The 22288-nt window shown below is 37.6% G+C and overlaps 1 protein-coding gene across 1 annotated transcript in view; it reads left to right on the top strand.

The window, feature by feature from the left end:
* Nucleotides 1–22288, top strand: part of LRP2 (LDL receptor related protein 2) — a 128028-nt gene that overhangs the window by 83068 nt on the left and 22672 nt on the right. Inside the window, exons 43-63 of the mRNA XM_074145954.1 lie at nt 153–356; nt 749–991; nt 2084–2209; nt 3895–4014; nt 4845–4976; nt 5848–6049; nt 6505–6800; nt 7308–7824; nt 9753–9905; nt 10359–10529; nt 11788–12011; nt 12418–12595; nt 13523–13719; nt 15323–15568; nt 16495–16623; nt 17321–17440; nt 18009–18125; nt 18396–18512; nt 19952–20089; nt 20834–20956; nt 21871–21999. Of these exons, the coding sequence (XP_074002055.1) occupies nt 153–356; nt 749–991; nt 2084–2209; nt 3895–4014; nt 4845–4976; nt 5848–6049; nt 6505–6800; nt 7308–7824; nt 9753–9905; nt 10359–10529; nt 11788–12011; nt 12418–12595; nt 13523–13719; nt 15323–15568; nt 16495–16623; nt 17321–17440; nt 18009–18125; nt 18396–18512; nt 19952–20089; nt 20834–20956; nt 21871–21999 (3882 nt within the window). The remainder of the gene's footprint in view (nt 1–152; nt 357–748; nt 992–2083; nt 2210–3894; nt 4015–4844; nt 4977–5847; nt 6050–6504; nt 6801–7307; nt 7825–9752; nt 9906–10358; nt 10530–11787; nt 12012–12417; nt 12596–13522; nt 13720–15322; nt 15569–16494; nt 16624–17320; nt 17441–18008; nt 18126–18395; nt 18513–19951; nt 20090–20833; nt 20957–21870; nt 22000–22288) is intronic.

Raw genomic sequence — 22288 nt, 5'->3', positions numbered from 1 at the left:
AGTGTTGCAGCTGTGAACAGTTTCATAGAACTCTATCTAAAGCATCAATGTTAAATTTGTTTCATTTTTTGTCTATTTTATTTTATTTTATTTTATTTTATTTTATTTTATTTTATTTATTTTATTTTTTATACTGTCAAACATAAATTTAGGTCCAGCTGGTGCAGAATGTCAGTGCCCCTCTGAAGGTCGCTGGTATTTAGCCAATAATAACAAGCACTGTATTGTGGATAACGGTACCAGGTGTGACACTGGTTTCTTCACATGCCTTAATGGGCACTGTATCTCTGAGAGATGGAAATGCGACAATGACAATGATTGTGGTGATGGCAGTGATGAGTTGGAAAGTGTGTGTGGTAAGCATTTAAAATAACTATGAGAAAGTGATGTGTACTCTGTCTTGCCTGTACTGTATTCTCTATCACTTTTATGGCCTTATGATCATGGATCTTATGGCTGTAGTTTGGAAAGGATCCCTTGCTTGCTCACAGACTTGAGGTCTGAATGGCTACTGATTTGCTCTAGAATCCAAAAGCTTGGATTTTTATCCTGTATAGCCAATTTCTTCTTTGTTTAATTCAAATACGTATTTTACTTTTCATGCAGTCCGTTTTGCAGCTGTGTTTGCCCTGGCAGGTAAAAATACTGTGATTTTACTTGTTATTTTGTCAGAGAACTTAGATTACATGTTATCAATGTATATCCTTTTTAAAAATTATTATTTATTTATTTTATTTATTTGCTTCAGCATTCCATACTTGTCAGCCAACAGCTTTTACCTGTGGTAACGGGCGATGCGTGCCCTATCACTACCGCTGTGATCACTACAATGACTGTGGAGATAACAGTGATGAGGTTGGCTGCTTGTTCCGAACTTGTGACTCCCACACAGAATTTACTTGCAATAATGGACGGTGTATATCTCTTCAGTATGTCTGCAACGGAGTAAACAACTGTTACGATAATGGCACATCAGATGAGAGGAATTGCCGTAAGTTTATCCTAATTACGTGGTGCCTATTTGAGTCTGACTCTTTACACCAAAGAAGAGGCAAATGTGTTTGTGTATGAACAATTATGACAAAATCAGCAAAGAGGATAAAAGATTTCTTTATTTACATTACAGATTCTGTTTTGTGTAATTTGAAGCAAGCAGAATTGTTAAAAGATATTCCAGAGTACTCTAATATATTATGTAATAACTATTGCTTTAAATGGGCTGCCTTGACGCAACAAATGCTCATGTAGTGCTTCATGTTAGGTCTTGTGAGTAATCCCATGGATTTAAAAAAGATTATTTCAGATGAATTGGATGCAGGGTTTATATTTTTGCAGGATTAGCCTGGAGTTTGACAGTGAGTTTTTACTTTGTGTCACACTATGTTAAGTATACTAGATTTAATCATCAGGAGTGTATATTGTGACTCTTATACAGACACAGTTTATATTTATTCTGTTTAAAATTATATGCCTTATAGCTCTCAAAAAGTTATCAGTTATGTTTGTTTTCCCTAAGATGTAAACTGTGATTAGTTCAATATTGACTACTATTGCAGTAATCAAACTAATCATGTCTTTGCACTATTTGCATTCTTCAGTGGAAATTTATATTTGTAGTTAGAGAAATTGATGAAAGTGTGTTTACAGAATTTTTTTTTTTTACATTTTTGTGTGCTCACTAATTACTATTTTTTTAAAACATATTATTTGTAACATTTTTACTCTCGGTGAAATCTGAATATTTGACATTCCTGGTCTATTTGTCGTTTGTATTTGGTCTGATGATTCATACAGTACCAGCTGGCTGCAAATGCAGGCATTACAGTGTGAATACATGTCAGTTTACATTCCCTTACCCCTAAGTATTGGCATGTGTTTTTGATCATGTTTTTGTGAGATTTTTGTCAATAAAAGCAATGGTCTAATTGTTTCCGTACAGCACAAGAAGTACGAGTGCACTTTAGCAAGTGAGTTACATGGGATTCTTGTTAACAATATTATGTATCTTTCAATGTGATACAGTGTAATGGTGTTAAAAAAAAGCTCTAAAGAACTTTTGCTTTTTTTTCTTCCCTCCTTAAAGCGGAGCGCACTTGCCAGTCTGGTTTTACAAAATGTCAAAGCACAAATATTTGCATTCCTCGAACGTATTTGTGTGATGGTGATAATGACTGTGGAGATATGAGTGATGAGAGCCCTACTCACTGTGGTAAGTTATTAGGGCCTCAGTTACTTTTCTTGTACTTCAGTAATTTATTCCACTACTCTTTACCTTTAACATAACTCCAACTGTTCTCAAAACATCTACTCATGTAACACAAAAGAATTTTAAGACATATACATTGTATTATTAGCTCTCAATTATCTAAATCACGCTTTTATCTAATAAAAAAGATCGGGTTTTTTTCATCATTTTTATACAGCATTTGAGAGATCATTCCTTTTGCTTATTATGCTCTCTATCCTTTATGGTTTTAAGTATGGCACTTAAGTATTATAGCAAGTTGGCTTTTTCTGGAACTTTAACATTAGAATATTTTTCCTTTTAATCAAATGAAATTGTATGCAATCTCAAATGTGATTTCTTTTAGCTGTTTCGTGTAGTTATATATGCCTTTGCATATGAGTTGTTGTTCATTGTAGCTTCCAGTTAGTGTATAAAAGTGTCTAGTTTTCAGCCTTAATTACAAACCAGTTTATCTTTGATAGTACAGACGTTTGTATTAGGTAGTAGTTAGGTAGTACTTTTCCCATATAAAATGTTTTGGATCAGTTTATAAAACACAATGGACATTTTCAGATAATGATTTATTTTTAGTATTGCCTGAGTGGATTATTTTTGCTTTTTCTAGTTTTCCTAAAGGTACCTGCCTTGAATTAAGTATGCCATATTTTTTCTAAAATATGGTTCAATTTTTCTAGCCAGAACATGGCCACTTTAATATATGGATGTGTCAAAAATATGTGGCTATATATACAGACATAGTGAGGCTTGTGCTGCTCATGAAAGGTGTGCTTTGTCCCTTCTACTGTTTGTGTCCCAGTAGCACTGCTGATTTACTTAAATTGAGAAGTGGTGAAGGGCAAGAAAGAGGGAGAGAAAGGGAGAACGGGAGATGAAAGAAGCCCCAAGACATTAATGAGCAATGTGATAATTGCCTTGGTTTCCATCATTAAAGACACACAGAAGAGCAAGTTAAAAGGCCAGACTGTGTCCCTTTTTGCTATCTTGAAACCATCAGAGGGTACAGGAAAGTAGCAGTAACTACTGAAGAAACTATCAAACCCACTATACGTGCCAGTATCAAGGGGGCTCAGCCAAAGTGCAGAAGCAATATTTGCAGCGTGCTTAGCTGAAACTGCTCAGTGTTACAGTTTGTTCTTCACTGCCTTTAAGAAAAGATTCCTACTTGCAAGTGAAGAAAAATTAGTGGAAGAAAAAGGGAAACATTATCTACCATGAGATATTATTTCCTTACTGCACATTTTGATTCCTTGTAAAGCATGGAGTATGCTACTGCCTGGTTTGGGCACTGGAGAAATGAGTACATTGGACTGCGGTCATTTTCTTGTGCACAAATCTTGAGTATAAATGTAGAACATATCTACAGTTTCTGTATGCAGTCCTATTTCCAGGGCAAATTCTGTCTAATTAGCTGATATGTATACCCAAGGAGAGAATTAAGCCCATTTTTTGCATAAAAAGATCAAGCTAGTTTGTATGATGAAGTCTTTGCAGGTAGGCTGTGAAAAGACATCCTTCCTAGCATAACTTTTTCTCTTTCTTTTTTTGGGATCTGTAATATTTTTGCATAACATGGACTCAAAAGCAACTTAAAACAAGTTGGAAAGGTAACAGAAAGAAAGAAGTCATACATAGGTTTTTTCTTCCAGTCTCACTGACTTGCACAAATAGTGAGTTTCGTTGCACATCGGGACGTTGTATTCCTGCTCATTGGTACTGTGATCAAGGAATAGACTGTGCTGATGGCTCCGATGAACCTGCCTCTTGTGGTAAGTTTACACTCAGAAGATACAACACTATGGGTTATGGGAAGTCAGTAGTTTCTCTTGTAGACAGCAGCTTGAATCCGGACAAGGTGGAAAACAAATATCTTCTGAGGTTTATTCACTGACTCTAAATAATCTGAGTCACTGAGTAATTCAAGTCTTAAAGCTGTGTATGGAATATAAAGGCTTTTAATTGCTCTTAATGTGATTATCTTAATGTATAATGTCCTGTCTCTTTATAAGACTGTGATGGTGGTGAATCAAGTGACAAAAAGTAGCAAGTATTTTGATATTGTTTTGGATGCAAAAGCAGGTGTCATGCGGTACAGGAAGTGTGCCTGCAATATTGCATTTGGGGAAAAAAGGAATGTGGGATGCAGAGGAACACTGTGGACACAGTGTGAGGTAGAGTATCATAGTATTACATTAAGCAAATCCTGTATGTACAATAGAAACTGATGGTAATAAGCAGTGGAGTGGGGAAGAAGGTGAAAGAAGTTGAGCAATCTCCAGGGAGGAAGAGAAGGGGCTAACTGAAGTCCCTGAGAATTGATATTACAGCATAGTCACTATTCTCACTGTAAAAGTTGCATAACACAAGGCAGAACAGATTCTTCTGTGATTTAAGCAGGGCTGATAGCTCACTTTGCATATTGCTGGAGTTGCACCTTTAGCTTAAGAACACGTTTTGCAGTTTATACCTTAACTGTCTTACACAAGCTTCTATTTTACATTTCACTATTGTAAGATTCTCCCTAAAATACCCTTCTCAGTAGATTTTCATGGCAGTGCAGGTGAGCTTAACAAGCAAAGTGACTGTGTTCGTTTTTAAGTGCCCCAACTGCGGACTTGTTCAAGTGACCAGTTCAGATGTGATGACGGTAGATGTATCCCAGCAACATGGATCTGTGATGGTGATAATGACTGTGGGGATATGAGTGATGAGGATCAAAGACATAATTGTGGTAGGTGTTTAATGCAAGTAGATACTGCACTTTCTTTATTTGTCCTGCAGGCATTTTTCAGAAAACAACCAACCAACCCCCAAACTCCCACCCTCTGCCAATTTTTCTACCCATAAAGGTGCACATAAAAATGAGGTATACTCTTTCTGTACCTTCATTTTCACTACATTGAATTAAAATTGAATATTTTACTGGAAAAAAATATTTTAATTGTTCTAATTTACTCTTCTTTGAATTGTTGAGTTCAAATGGAGATATAGTTTAACCTGGGCTGTTTGTGTGATCTGGGCAGCAGTAGCAGCTTCTGTGGAGATACTACCGGATCGTCATGTGCTACATCTTGTGCATATTAATAACCACATGATTTTTGCATAATTTCTTTAAAAATTACTGAGCAAAATAAGTGTGGCTGTTTAGAGGGTGAACAAAGGACCAAGCCTGGTCCTGCTCCTTGATTCTTTTAACAGCAGCTGGATACACTTGCAGTCTTTGCCCTTTTAAACTGCAATGATGCTCTTTCTGTTTGCTCCCTGGAGCACAGAATACCTTGAAGAAAGCAGGAGACAGACAGCCTATGCCTAATACCTGTTCAGCTCCCAGAAAATCTGGCCAAACATGTGAGAACTTTGGATCTTGTTGGATTCTTGGTATAGAGTTCTGCACATGCCAGCATTGCCCAAGGAATCCTAAAGTGAAAATTAGTGGGAATGCGTATGAGTTTTGTATATGAGAGGGTGCAGCGGTAGCTATCTCTGCATGTGCAGGAGAGCATGATTACAGTTGGATATCCAGGCTGTGTGTGTGTGGCGGTGGAGGGTGTTACATACACAGAGTGTAACTTGGTGTGTCAGTGAAGGTGCTTTTCTTTCAGCAAACCGCAACTGCACAGCAGCAGAGTTCACGTGCGCCAACAACCGACCCCCACTCAGGAGGTGCATTCCTCGGGCATGGGTCTGTGATGGTGACGCTGACTGCAGTGATGCATTTGATGAACACCAGAACTGCACACGAAGATCTTGTACAGAAAATGAGTTTACTTGTAATAATGGCTTGTGCATCCGAAACACATACAGGTTTGTAACTACCTGAGCCACTGCAGAAACTCAAAATTTGCTTAAAGTGAAGAAACTAATTCAACTCTTTTTCTCTCACTCTTTAGTTAAGTAGATCTGCATATTGTAATGAAACTATTCACGTGCTCTCATTCATGCATTAGCTTTAACTTGAAAATGCCCTGGAATTTTCTATGTTAATATCCCCAGTACTCACTGTTAACATTTAATCCTTTTTATTGTGCCTAGTAAACTCTCCTGGGGTGATTCTGTTCAGCTTGCGATGCATACAGGGAATACAAACAAGGCTCACAGGATCAGACTCTATATTATATGATCCTGATTTCTGAAAGTCTCTTCCATTGAAGCCAATAATAGCTGACCTTCTTTGGAAATCAGAAGAGTGTATCTAACCATCTGCCCTAGGGACAGTGATTGCCTTCTTATATTCAAAAAAAGTGTTCATTCTTCTTCAGATGTGACAGGCGGAATGACTGTGGTGACAGCAGTGATGAAAGGGGATGCATCTATGAACCATGTCAACAGCACCAGTTTACTTGTCAGAATGGGCGCTGCATTTCCAAGGCGTACATCTGTGATGGGGATAACGACTGTGGTGATGAATCTGATGAGCTGGAACATCTCTGTAGTACACCAGAAGCGACCTGCTCTCCCCATCATTTTAAATGTGACAATGGAAACTGCATTGAAACGGTTAAAATCTGCAATCGGTTGGATGATTGCTTAGATAATAGTGATGAAAAAGGATGTGGTATGTGTAGATTTATTTGTACAGTCTAATTTAAAATGCTTAAGCAGCTCTAAAAACATGAACTCTTAAGACAATTGCTTAATTCCAATCATATCTATTCCATGGTTGTCTTAGAAGGATTATAAGAAATCTATATGTCTAATTTTTTTGTTTTAATTCAATCATACTTATTATATACTGTTTTAACTAACTGTGAATATTAGCTATATAAAATGAACTAAATATAGTTTATACATTGTTATGTATTGCCCTTACATTTCCAAAATATGCCATTCATAAGTGTATATTTTACACTCAGTGTGTTTGGTGACAGACTTCAAAGGTGCTGGAATAATTTTATATTAGACTAGATTCTTTTCCTTGCTCCTTTCTTATAGCAGCCCAGATTCATGTTTGGTGTTTTCAGGGGGTAGCAGGGGGAGAGAGACAGAGAGAGTACATTGGAAAGTGACTGTACTATTTTCTGTGCTAGCCAGTTCCTTGAATAGAACTTCTTTCCTTCCTCAGGTGTAAATGAATGCAGTGACCCTTCAATCAGTGGATGCGATCATGATTGTACAGACACACAGACAAGTTTCTACTGTTCTTGTCATCCCGGATATAAACTTATGTCTGATAAACGGACTTGTGATGATATTGATGAGTGCAATGAAACTCCATCAGTATGTAGCCAGATTTGTGAGAACACAGCTGGCTCCTACATCTGTAAGTGTGCCCCAGGCTATATCCGGGAGCCTGACGGAAAAAGGTGCCGGCAAAATAGTAATATCTCCCCATACCTTATTTTTAGCAACCGTTACTATCTGAGAAATCTCACAGCAGATGGCCAGTCTTACTCTCTCATTTTGCAAGGACTGAGAAATGTGGTGGCACTGGACTTTGACAGGGTGGAAAAGAGGTTATACTGGATTGATGTGGGGAGGAAGGTCATTGAACGGATGTTCCTAAATGGAACAAATAAGGAGGCAGTGATAAGTGATGATGTGCCCAACGGGGAAGGTATCGCTGTTGACTGGGTTGGCAGGTAAGAAAATACGTTTTCTGTCTTTCTGGGCTACTAAGGAAATGATGTGCCGAGGAGTTTTTCTCCCACTTCATATGAAATTCCTGATGAGTGCTGCAATAGTTTTGGATTGTGGATGCAGTCTTATACAACTGCTCTGGAACTGTTTGTCAGCATCTAATACATTACGTAACGCTTTTCTTTAATTGCTCTTGTATCTAGCATACTGAGGTTATATCAGAGTTGCTCTCTCATCAATAATAAAGTAGTGCATATGACCCTTGGGAAAAACTTGTTAGGAACTCATTAATGAGCAGACTAGGCAAGGTGGGATGTTACATGAGGCTGTAGGGAAAGGATTCTGAGCTTGGGCTATTTATTTGTTTGCTAGCAGTTGTTGGGGTCGGGCTGCAGACTTCACTCTATGCATAAACAATATGATACAGCAGGTAACTAGGTTCCAGTGAAGTAAGTAATAATAAACGTTAATGAAATTTTGCTCCTGTACCAATGCAAAGATCATGTTTCTTTTGCTCTTAAAAAATGCATCTTTAACTGACAATCAAAAACACGATCCACATCATTTGCTGTAAGAAGGGCAGTATGAGGGTGAGGTAATTGGAAAGCACGTTGCATTATGGTCATTTTTTAATTGCCTGCTGTGTGTCAAAAAGTAGTCTGATTTACTCCCACAGAAACTCTGTCCTTATGTGGTGCCCTCTGACAGTGTTCTCAGCTGTGTTTCATCAGATTTTGCTTTCTGAGTGCAGTACTATCAGTAGGAAAAGTTTAAATATCATGGATCAGACTGCAAAATAATGAGATGAGTGGTTCAAAAAGTCACATTTGGAACTTCCATGAGAATATTTATATGAATATGTCAATATAATAGTTTTTATTTTTAAACCACTTTGCCTCTAAACCTAATGATAATTAATGTTGCCAGCAGTCCAAATGCTTTATGATTCATGGAGAGGTGAGGCAGGAAAAGCCTAATTTTAGGTGAAGTGGCCCTAATGCTCCATTACTAACACAGTTGCTGAATTATTACAGCTACCATTAGTCATGTCTTCAGTCAGTTTTCGTCCAGGCGTTTCAGAAAGGCTGAAGGACAATACAATGGTAGATGAGGTTTTCTGCTCACTTTCAGTACAGGGAGAGGACTGGAGGATGCCATGAGGTGCCTGTTGGGGAAGACTACTTTCTTCTCCCTGGTGGGAATGGTACAGCTCACGGTGGTGTACTCGGAGACTGTATCTGTCAAGACTGTTTCTGGAATGATCCTGTGGGCACTGGTGCTAACCAGCTCTGTAGACAATTTCAAACTAGCCTGCTGTAGTTTTAATTAAATTAAACATTCTGTTTTGTTGCAGGCTTTTTAAAATCATCGCTTCAGCTTGCGTGATTTCTTTGATTACAGCTGTGTGTAGTTCCTAGACAAAGTAATAGAAGTGTTAGAAAATTCTAGGTGAAGTTTAAATTAGGCCATTGAACTGCTTAGGAATTTTCAAAGGAGAACCTGGCAACTGTTCTATCTGTTTCATGAGAGCAGAGGTGGCAGCATGGAACAAATGATGATTCTCTCCAATACTTTACAGCCCTGGTCGCAATCCATTGCACTGCATGCCTGTTTTCCTGCTCCTCTTTGCTGACCATTGTTGGTAGGAGAGGAAAGGAAGAGAAGGAGGTTTTAGGAATATTGTTACTCAACTGAGCAAGTACAGGTTTGAATTTGGCTCCAATGGCTGTGGATGCAGGAACAGCAGGAGTGAAAAGGGAAGTCTGGAGCATGGTGTAGAAGAGATGTTAGTATAGTGTGTGTATTCTTCCTTTAAAGTGGATATATTGCTTCTAGGAGAAAAAAAACCTGTGAAATTTAAGATGCTGTGAAGCAAAATAAACCAAAAAAAGTATATAAGAGTAAATAAATTAACTCTAAAACATTTCAGAAAATTGTACTGGGTGGATGCCTACAAAGACTGTCTCTATGTTTCTGAACTTGATGGAAGATTCCGGAAAAAACTGGTGGATCGGTGTGTGGACGCCAACAACACTTTCTGCTTTCAGTATCCCAGAGCAATTGTTGTGCATCCAAAATATGGGTATGACATTTCAAGAGTGCTTTTCCTTTCTTTTGCAAATAGTATTGCACTGTCTCTGAAAATCTGAAATAAATTTTGGCTGCTTGCACTGAGATTTGCATGGCATTAGATCTCAGTTGCAGCTCAGGAAAAATAGTAGCTTGCCTTTCTTAAGTATATATGCAGGCCTGCCAGATATCACTGAAAGTGGAATTTGTTTCCATGTAAACAAGGAGGTTTTGACTGCAAGGCTGAAAAGGTAGATAGAGGTGTGTGTGGTTTGATAGGCAGTGGGACTCCCAGTTGCACTCTTTAAAGGCGGTTGTGATCGCACAATTGTCTGCTGTAGCAGTTAAAGTAACAAATATATTAATCTTTTATCTTACTCAATCTCTGCTTTAGCCCTCTTGCAGGAAATACTGTGTTTGAGGTGTGGCTTCTAATATTTACTTCAGCATATTTTTACTTGAACAGACAGGTTTACTGGACAGACTGGGCAGATCGAGCGTATATTGGACGAGCAGGCATGGATGGCAAGGAGAAGACGGTGATTATCTCTACAAAGTTAGAGTGGCCCAATGGACTCACCATAGATTACACCAACGACAAGCTCTACTGGGCAGATGCCCATCTAAATTACATTGAGTACGTACGCAGAGAAGAGAACAACTGAATAATTGCCCATGACAAATTGCGGTGGTAGCATTTATAGATGCTGTAAGCATTCTACATATTTCTACCCACTGACTCTATTGGAAACCAGAGTCAGAAACTCCAGAGCAGTAGGCGTTACGAATCACTAGATGAAGCAGTAGCCTAGTTCCTATATTTGCGTCCTAGGTCCCACTGGAAGTGGTCCAAAAATTATAGTGAAAAGATTCACAATCTGTACTCAAATATGCAGCTTCTCTAGTTGTACAACCTGAACCGTACAAGGAAAACTGAGTATAAAATCACTATTTTTTCTGATTCTCTTGTTTCTGCCTAGAGATAAGAGTTGAGCTGTAACTAAACTAGTTATGTGCTATAAAATAGTATGCAGATCTTTAGATTTGTTCATAGGTACGACATGGAATTTCCTGTTAGCATATGGAGTTTTTTGTTAATCAATAAAAATCTATTAATTGCTTCTAGTGTTAGAAAATATCCACTTAAATATCAGTAAAAATGAATAACTAGCATTCTGGTTCTTGTCAAGACATTGAAATACTTTAAAACCAACCCTTTGTATTTGTATTTATATTTGTGTTCGTATTTATATGTGCATTTAGATTTCTGTTTACTTCTATTCTGCTTTACATTCATTCTTCTGGCAGCCTTTTCTATGCGAAAGTCTTAAAAATGTCTTTAAAAATATATTCGTTATATGTATGTTTCTCTATCTGTTTTTCTCTATTGTATTTCATAATTTCCCCCTATAGCACGGTGATACTAAAAATATAAAATCTTATTAAAGATATCTCATCAAAGGGGGCTCTAAATCAGAAAGACATGTAAAATTTAAGAATAGAGGAGTCCTATTATTGTCTGGAGTGCTCCATTACTAGCAGTCCGAATGATCCAGGCAAGATAGTCTCTCATGTGACAAAAATAAATTGCCGTAAGGCAGTAAGTGTGCAAAATTTCATTGGACTCACTGATACGCTTCTGTGGGAAGACTTTACATTGCAGTGGATGTTCCTCTATTCCATTTATTTGCCTAAAATAACCTGGTTTACTTTCCTGCATATCTTAAAGTGAATTGACAGAGGACAGTGCTCTATCATTAGGGACTAAAGAAGCTTCAATTCCACATTGCATGGTCCTGGTTACCAATAGTGAAGTACCATAAGCATACATAATAAACATATGAAGAGGTTTTAGCATTTATCTGAAAATTTTGCACGTGTTTTTCTTTGTGTAGGTACTCTGACCTCGATGGACATCATCGTCACACAGTATATGATGGGACTTTACCTCATCCGTTTGCAATAACAATTTTTGAAGACATGATATATTGGACTGACTGGAACACAAGAACTGTTGAAAAGGGAAATAAATATGACGGATCAGGCAGGACTGTTCTTGTGAACACCACGCACAGGCCGTTTGACATCCATGTTTACCATCCATACAGACAGCCATTTGGTGAGAAAAGAGAATTAGATTTGTATTTAAAGGGTCAGCTGTTATCTGGAGACTAATTGTAAAGGGTCCTGAGTGCACTCAGCTTTTGCCTTTGCTGAGGGGAATAAAATGCACAGAGTAAATGTAGGCCTGTACTTTACACTTATAAATTGCCTTTTCTTTGAATTGCAATGACTGGAAATGCATAAGTTTAAGTAAGTTACTGAAGCATCATAGCTTAATAGCATACGTTTCCTATATATGAAATCATACATATTTCTCTCACTAACTGCCTATTAGCTAGGTTTTGTTTTTCAACTTATTACATTTAAGCTTTCAATAGTGTTAGAGGAGTCGATTGTAGATTGAGATCTTTGTGTCCTGAGAGTTGCAAAGTATGGTAATGTTCATTCTTCTCTTTTACCAGTTAACAATCCTTGTGGCACCAACAATGGTGGTTGTTCCCATCTTTGTCTAATAAAAGCTGGTGGCCAGGGTTATTCCTGTGAATGTCCCGATAACTTCATGATAGTCCAGTTCGGCAATACAGCCCACTGCCTCCCAATGTGCTCTAGCACCCAATTTCTCTGTGCAGACACCGAGAGGTAAGTCCGCTGCTCACCGTCTTTTTCTCAATGTCTTTTTAAGGATATATTTTACAGTTTAGTCTCCTCAAAAGGGCATGAAATTAGGGATATCTTCTGTTCTCACCAAACTTGTGATGTGCTTGCAAAGACATAGCCAGGACCAGACAGGCTTCCACTTTGGAAAAATACTTCTAGACTAATTGTTTAAAAAGTATTTTTTTTTCTCTTCTTCCTGTTATATGATATTGCTAATGTAGCAACGTTTGAGTTGTTAGAAACATAGAATCATAGAATCGTACTCCCAGAAACCATTTCCAGTTGAATTCCCGAACCTGGAACCTTCTCTTAATTTTTGTATGTCTTTTACAATGTATCTGTTTCTGCCAAATGTATGCTGTCTGCCAGTGGCCCAGAAAAGCCATTTAGCTGATGTGGGGGCACATTTCTGACCCTTTTTGTGAGACAACAGCAGTGGAAGGAGAGGAATGGTGATATAAGAGCTACTGTGCTGATATTGTATCATTCTGGTGCCTGTGAGGCAGGTGTGCTTATTGGGTGGCCTTTTGAAGCAGTGTTACTGTGATAATCCCTAGAGAAATTCCTGTGCTAAATTCCAGGTGAATTATTAAAATGTTACCTCATTTAAAAATCCAGTTGAAGATGGATTTAAAAAGCATGAGTGGTGGTTACCAGAAATATACATAAAAATTAAGGCTTTATTAATTTGCTGTGAACTTCCTTCAAGAGGCCCACCAATATAATCTGTTTTTGGTGACAGTATTCTGGCATATTTTGTTAGCGTTTGACATATGAAACAGAAGACTTGAAATTCAAGATGTCTTGGAAGTTTCAAGAAATGACACTGAGACAAAACTGTCTTTTGTGCTGTAAAAGCATCTCTCGAGACATATCCTCAACAAAGAAAACACTGTTTTCTCTTTGTAGGTGTATTCCTATCTGGTGGAAATGTGATGGACAGAGGGACTGTCGAGATGGCTCTGATGAGCCCCCTACCTGTCCACACCGATTCTGTCCTGTTGGTCAGTTCCAGTGTAATGATGGGAACTGCACAAGTCCACATTTCTTGTGCAATACCCAGCCAGATTGTCATGACAAATCAGATGAAGATCCTGTACTTTGTGGTATGTTACAATTAATAAATTTAAATGTTTTTCCAGTTCAAAACATGTAAACCATATATAAAGTTCAGAATCATTATCCTTTTTTTACAAATGAAAAGGTGAGGTAGACAGATGCAGTCTTTTCTAGTCTTGAACCTGCTAAAGCAATTCACCTCAGTGCAAAAGCAGGGTAAACAAGCAAAAATGTACTATATCAAAGTATAAAAATTTTCTATACCTTTGAGACAGATTTGTACTGGTGTAAATTACAATCTGAGGTATAAAATACTAGAAGCAGGACCCACTTTGTTTTCTTCTGGGTAAAGCCATGGTCAGTATGAGGAATGTAAGGCTTCCTAATGCCGAGGTCAGTCTACCAAGTATGGTAATTTTCCCTGTATTCTAGAGCTTTGTGTGATAGGATAAAATTATTTCACCCTCTGCATTGCACAACATTCAGTGCGTGTGGGAAGATTTGCTTTGGAGAGCTGTTTATGACGGCAGTGTTTTAGAAATATAGCCTAATTATGCTTGTGGAATAACATTATTTCCTTAAAAACATGTCTTATTCTAAATACTTATGTCTAATTTAAAAAAGCACATCCTGAGGTATTTTTCTGTAAATAATGTAGTTCTGGCAGTTGCAAGCTTAGTGGAGGTGTGTGCGGGAAAGCAGCGTGGTTGTATAATTGATAGTTTCATTGCCTTCCATTAGCAAAGTGTTTCTAACAATGACAGAATTAAATGAAATGCCAATTTTACCTGAGTGTCAGATAGCTAACCTCTTAAGTTTGGCACAGGGGAATATTAAATAAGTAGAAATTTGGCAGCTGCATAATGTATCATCGGTTTTAACATACTGAGTACAATAAAAAGTCTTTTTAGGTCTACGTAATTCCTTCTGCTCATAATCTCGTGCACCAGAATAGAATCCTTTAGTCTAGAGAATGTATGGAAATCATAATGTACTGTTTCCTCTTGAACAGTTTGGGAGTATATGTGAAAAAGTAGTAGAGTGGTGTCCAGTGAGACATACAAAGTCTTGGAAGCAGAGATCACCATTGACTCCTATTTTCATGGACATTCAGAGCTCGCCCAGTTTGCCAGCACTGCTGACATCAGCTTCCAGTGCTTTGCCTTTTGGAAATAGAGGCTGTACATTTATAGGTTGTGTAGCTGTTATTAGCATGGTCTTCTGCTAAGTTTTCTGATATGTTCATTCATGGTCAGAGGAACAGTCTCATCAGGCAATGCACATCTAAGTTGGTAGCATGGCCAGAGCCACAATGTCACCTAGCTCCTCTGCGAAGTGGCAGGGAGCCCCTGCCTCAATCATGTTTGAATGCTGAGTTTACTCATCTCTGCTTTAGGAGAAGATAGTATCTGTGTGGCTCCTAGAAAAATGTAGGAGCTTAGTGAGCTTGTCTGAAAATGCCTGTGAGAAATGTGCCATGTGACATTAGAAATCTGTACCTTAACTGGGCAAGTAAATGCAATGTTTTAAATTTTTACTGACTTTCTCTTTAACTTGTGGTGTAGACATGGTAACTGCTCAATTGACATAACAGCAGCAGACTGTTCCTGTAAGTTTCAGTATCCTAACAGCCAATTTGTATTCTTTCAGCTAATCACCAGTGTGAAACTCATCAGTGGCAGTGTGCCAATAAACGATGTATCCCAGAAGCCTGGCAGTGTGATAGAGAAGATGACTGTGGTGACAACTCAGATGAAGATAGTACTTATTGTGCCAGTAGAACCTGTCCCCCAGGCCAATTTAAATGTGACAATGGCCGCTGCATCCCACAGTCCTGGAAGTGTGATGTGGATGACGATTGTGGTGACAACTCTGATGAGCCATTCCATGAATGCAGTAAGCACACAGCTGTAGTAAGCTGCCTATATTATATTGCACCAAAAGCAGAGCAAGCTGCATTATTTAATTTGCCTGCGGTTGAAAATTTATTGGAAAGGAATATTTTCTGCAAGCTAATTGCAATCATGTAGTAAAGAGTGTTAGAAAACACAGAGGATATGTGATAATTTACTACTTTCTATTTCTTGAAGGGGAGAAAGCTTATTTATACTCGCCAGATTGTCAAGAATTGGCAGCATCTCACTTTGACTTGCTTGATGCCAGCCGCATCCTTTGCTTGGCCCCTAACAACATGTTGTAAAAAGGATATATGCTGATCCATGACCTATGCGGAAGCAGTGAATGCCAGTTCACCAATTTTTACCTTATTCCAGTTTGGAGCATGACATATGTAATGCTTTTTACAAAAACAAAGTGAAGTTTCATTTCTCGAAGCTGAAGTTTCTCATGATTTGGAAAAAAACCCCCAAGCTTTCAAGGAGAACAAATGCAGAGCACAGTCTAGCCTATGTTTAACAGCAGGATTTTCTGATGTGCTCCAGCATGTCTCTGAGTCACTGGCTGTCTGGAAGAACTTGTGACCAAGTTTTGTCATTTGAGAACAAGCTGCCTCCTCTGGCTTGCAGATTTGGGGCTTCTATTACCACCATTACCAGGTCTAAATACTTCAGGGAAAAACACACTGAATGTAATTTGAACCTGTCATGGGTTTGTAGCATATGCAGAATACAAGCAGCGTAGATTGGAAAAGACGGTAAAATCAGAGACCTTTAAAGCTTTCTACCACTCAATTTAGCAGATAGTAGAAAAAAATGTTAGTAGAAAAAATTGAATATAAATCATAGATTTTGAAAGACAGAATAGCAAGGAGGACATTTTAATGATGAAGTAACACGACTAACTTTGACCACTGCCTCTTTCAGTGGGCCCTGCCTATCGGTGTGACAATCACACACAGTTCAGCTGTAGAACCAACTACCGTTGCATACCATTGTGGGCAGTGTGCAATGGGAATGATGACTGCAGAGACAACAGTGACGAACAAGGCTGTGGTATGTTTGGAGAAGAAGGTCCTTTCAAAGTATCTTTATACCTAAAATATTTCTCCAATTTACAGTCGCCTTGGATTTTCTGAAAGTCTTCAGTAATAATGTACTCAGGCGTATTTTGTTTGATATCAATTAATTACCCTGGTAGGTGTGTGTCTTCAGGGAAAATTCTATGTGCAGCAATTCATTGTGCAGCTCACATTTTTATGAGCTCTGTAGATCAGGATTTTATTATTTTGCTCAATATGTCATCAAATGAAATAGGAAATACTTCTACTTGAGCTGAACTATTTTAGACAATTAAAACTGTCAGTGTTTTCTACATTTACTTAACTTACCTCCTATGCTGGTGAAACTATCCGTATGGGAAGTATGATCATGCTTTCCCAGACCTTCACATTTGTGTTGAAACCTCTTATATACAAAGCTTAGAGTTCATCGGATCACTATATCAGAATCAGAAAAGACTTGAAAATGTAACTCACCATGAGGTCAAGATGCCTTCCTTTGACAGTACTAAATTTATCTCATTGTGTTTCCATCTCAGTTCTATATTTCATCTGTTTCTTAATCACTTCAATATTACTCGTCCCAGTCTGTGGCATGAACATCTCTATTTTCATTATCTTCTGTGCATTCCATCTGATCCAAAGACTATGCTAATGTGTGCTGTTTCATTGGCAAACTGTGTACACTGCAGAGGAGATGACTTGCAGTCCTTTTGGAGATTTCCGTTGTGACAATCATCGATGCATCCCACTGCGCTGGAAGTGTGATGGAGACAATGACTGTGGAGATAACTCTGATGAACACAACTGCAGTGAGTTCTTTTTTGGCTGTCATGATATAGTCCAGCTTTTGACTTAACTGTCCTTCTATATAAGAAAATGGGGCAGACAGCTTTCAACTGCAACCACTCTGTTGTTTTACACTATAGACTGTCCCTGCTGAAATACCACAGTGATGTCACAAGGAAGCATTTTGGATACGTAAACCATTGATAAATATAGTCATCACAATAACACAAATTCCTGTTTTCCAAGAAGTGACATCCGAATTCTGCCCTGTGTGCAAATGTAGTATTAAATAGTTCCTTAAACAATGAGAGTGGGTCCTTTTTTTTCTGATTTGGAATAAAAATTCCTGTATAATTCTGTGATGAAACAAAATCCACAATGAATTTCCTTTTTTCTATGTCAAGAGGGACATAGGATGTTTAACATAATTAAGGAGTACTGGGGGGAATACTGTTTTAACATAATTTAGTTTTAAGGATTATACCACATTATCTGCCCATATTACTTTTGTCTGGTTTAACAAGACAGGTGTGGATATTTAAATCTACGTCTGGGGAACTTTTCTTGTATGTATATTCATTTTAAATGAAGGTCCTCGTGAGTGCACAGAAAGTGAATACCGTTGTGACAATTTGCGCTGCATTCCTTCCCGCTGGATCTGTGATCATGATGATGACTGTGAAGACAATTCAGATGAACGTGACTGTGGTGCGTATTGTCTGCATGCTACTTCTTACATGTTCACATTTTTGCTTCTAATTTAATAATTATTCTGGAAAATAATCTTTTATGGGAAGCATCCTTAATGAAGTCATGTTGGACAGATCGCCTTAGTCATTCCACCAAAAGTAGAGGATAGCACAGTTTTAATGGTCTGGGTTTTTGCAGTCTTTTTTAGGATATTATTCTCAAAAAGTAAACACTTTATCTGGTTGTGAACAAGAAGACGTTTTAACGGTTACTTCTGAATCTTCTCAGAGCTGAGGACCTGCCACCCAGGTTATTTCCAATGTGATAGTGGACACTGTGTTGCAGAGCGCTTCAGATGTGATGGAAATGCAGACTGCCTTGATTTCTCTGATGAAGCAACTTGTCGTGAGTTTCAAGCTTTGCAGTTGGTGCTCATTGAGCTCTCTTCCAGAAAGATTTGCACTTTTCTCTCTTCTTAAGTGAGATCACTTCTTAGAGGTACAGAATTCTGCAACGCTCAGTGATGTCAGTAAAAATTCAGGATAAGTATAATATTTTGAATCAGCTTTTTAATATAATAATGGGTTGCCAATCTCTAACACTGATTGTAAACACATTCCTAATGCTAGGAAATTAATGCGTTTACAAGGTCCAGCAGAAGATACATGTGACAGTTAAAATTTTTGGCTATCCGATGGACACTGCAAGATTCACTGTTTCAGTTGTACCATATTCTAACAAGGTTCTGTAATGGGATTGATTCTTTTCGTGCTCAAAGGTGTGCATAGTTTCCTAAAGTACCAGTGAAGTCAAGGAGGTAAAATACTTTTCTGTCTTCCTTCTGTATATTGATCTACTGCAAAAAAGTGTGTGTACAGTGTAGGTGATATGGAGCTACAACTCCAGCTGTTTACCCAGGAAGTATTGTACCCAGTAGAAATGGAAGCATCACCCAGTAGAAATGTCAGCTGTAAGCTGACTCACAGATAGAGTCAGTTCTATCTGTGCTGACTGACATTGGCTTTTTTGGTGATATTGAAGTGTTGGTTCTGACTTATAGGTTCAAATGATTTCAGGCTTCAGTACTCCAGAGAATTCCCTTCTCTTCATGTTGGTTCCAGGGAAGTTCCATACATCTTCCCATGTACTTGATTTTAACACCCATGCTTTAAGTAAGAAAGGGCCTTTGCACAGTAGGATCTTTATTTTTCTGATGTTAACCACATCCTGGTCTGTACATCACAACAGTTAATCTTTCAGAACCCGAGTTACACAACATTTGGCTGTTCTTAAAGGGAGGAAAAAGCATATGAGAAGCCATTGAAAAGAAAAGGGTATGGTTTATTTATGTAGGTTGGAAGAGTCATATTTTTGGTTTCTCTTTGCTCTCGTACAGTTTTTTTCACAGCTTTTACAGAATCTGGCTATTTTTTTTACTATACCAACATGAGTCCTTTTGGAATTAGGTGTCTTATGTACTTCAGTCATTAATGTTTGGTGCCAGTGGCGTTATTTACCTTTATTACTGAACTAGATTTATCAGTAACAAATTCAAGTAGCATCTGTTAAATTAATGGCAGCTTATTTTCAAAAGCTTCTGGGAGTAACTCTATGTTGTTCCACTATTCATTCAAACTTGAATTAATTACATTATAGCTACTAAGAAGTCCTCAGTCCTTGCAGTCTGATGTTGCTGTAGATCTTTGCAGTGCCTCATATTACATCTCCTACTATGGAGAGAACGGTATTGAAAAAATAATATATGGTTGGGCTGAATATTTTTCAGGAAAACCTAAAATTTTAATTGTAAATGGAAAATGTCATAATAATTTTCTTTTCTTCAGCAACACGGTATCCTAATGGTACATACTGTCCACCCATGCTGTTTGAGTGTAAAAACCATGTCTGTATCCAGCCATACTGGAAATGTGATGGTGATAATGACTGTGGAGATGACTCTGATGAAGAACTTCACCTTTGCTGTAAGAGAGAAAAATTATATTAAAATGAACAATATGCATAATAAAATCTCTAATTACAATAGAGAGAACAACTAGAAAATAAATTTTATATATTTTCTTTTCACTGGAGATTCTCACAGACAATTCAAGATGAGTGCTGAGAATTTTGCTTCATATGCAAGTTCACTCATCTTCCTACAGTATGTTTCTCACTGCTTTGCAGATGTTTGTAAACGTGGTTATAAAAATAGGAAGAAACATATCAAGGAGATAAGGACACTATTTCACATTTTCAAGTTGGTTATCTAAAATAAAAGCATCAGTTTGCAATTAAAGATTCATTCAGATAATGTATTGAGAATTCAAGTGTGCTGAGCTTTTAAAGCCAGTGGTATAGTTGGGACATCTTTGTAAATATGGTTGAGGAGTCCTGACTTTAGCTCTAATAGCACTATATAGCCACTTAAATAGCACGTTGGATTCTCAATCAGTTTACTTCATAAACGAATCGAGGAACTTTGGTGTTATATGTAGTCATAGGATTTGCCTTTGGCCAAAGATGATGTACTATCTTCTGACAAAAATTGTGTAATGGCCTAACATATCATCACCAAAATGTGGAGAAAATATTTTTTTGGGTCTGAATGTCTCCATGCCTTTTAAAATATAGGAAACATAAATGTTACCAGATAAGTGATTGGGACAATTTGTGACTCAATGGAATGAAGTATCAAAATGTGACTGACTTAATCTCTGTGGTTTCAGTGGATATTGTTTGTGACTCTCCGTTCCGTTTCCGATGTGAAAACAATCGCTGCATATATAGTCATGAGCTGTGCAACCAGGAGGATGACTGTGGAGATGGAAGTGATGAGAAAGAGGAACACTGTATGTTGATGCAAATTCCAGTAATTGTGATGTGCTTAATGTTTAATAATACCAAAGGACTACAGAAGTGTCAAAATGAAATATAAATTATGAAAACTAGTGCTCAGTATGAAATATTTTGAACTATGATTATTGGTACTAAGTATTTGCAGCTCTCCTTAGAAATAGCAAAAAATAGTAAACATTTGTCTGAAAAGCACAGAGCGTGATTTTCAAAATCATACTGTATTTTATTATGAGAAGCCACTAAATTGTGTCAACTTAATATGAACTCCACTTCAAATAAGGAAGAAGAAAGAGTTTGGCTGTATCATAAAATCAGGATGGGATGGATACTTGGGACTTTAAAAAAGAGAAATGGGTACTTCTGAATTTGTGGCACTATTGTGCTAATATTTAGGCCCAAATCCTGCTGAAGCTCTGTTAGTATTCAATAGGGTTTTGCCCTCAACTGTCTTATGTAGTTCTCATTGGCTATGTTGATTTTTATATTATAAAGTTTAAATATATTTTTGGTTGCTTAACAATATTATTTGCTAGCTTTATTTTACAATATTCTTAAAGTTAATAGTTTACTAATATCTCCATAATCTCTTGAAGTAGATGTATGAAGTATATCATTAAAGAATATTAATAGATCTGCACTATTAACAAGAAAGTTCAATCTACTATTAACAAGAAGAATTTACCTTCTGTGTTTATAAAATGGACAGGCTTCTTTCAGTTCATGGGGATGTGACTAGAAGTCAGGAGGCCCTGGTTATAGTTTTAACTTTACTACTGACTTTCAAAGTCTCTAGCTGTTATTTTACCAGATTGCATCAGCTCCTTCATTAGTGATGTGGGGTAGTGCTGTCGGTTGGTACTGCGTAGCTGAAACTGTGACAGAGGAGTGTTTGTCTTCTCAACTATAGGTAGAGAACCGACCCCAAGACCTTGTACAAGTGAAGAATTCAAGTGCAGTAATGGAAATTGCATTCCTCTACATTATGTCTGTGACAATTACGATGACTGTGGAGATCATTTTGATGAAATGGGCTGCAGTAAGTAATAATATCAATAGAATAAAAAATTGCAATGCTATTGAAATAAAAATTTCTGAAACTGGTAGCAATACATGTTTCTTCTTGAGTAGCATACTAAGAAGTATTGATTTTTAATTAGCCTGTGCTAGGATTACCCAATTAGCCATGATAGTATCTTCTATTTTCCTTCTTTTGGGGACAACCCTATGAAATTCAGCATTCTGAACAGTCCATTTTAGGCTTAGAGTATTTACGTATCAAAAAACCCAAACGGTTAGATCTTGTTTTGAAATGGATTGCATTATGG

This window comes from Numenius arquata, chromosome 3 (assembly GCF_964106895.1).
Source record: "Numenius arquata chromosome 3, bNumArq3.hap1.1, whole genome shotgun sequence".
Taxonomy (NCBI): domain Eukaryota; kingdom Metazoa; phylum Chordata; class Aves; order Charadriiformes; family Scolopacidae; genus Numenius; species Numenius arquata.
This window is presented reverse-complemented; position numbering and strand designations above follow the sequence as displayed.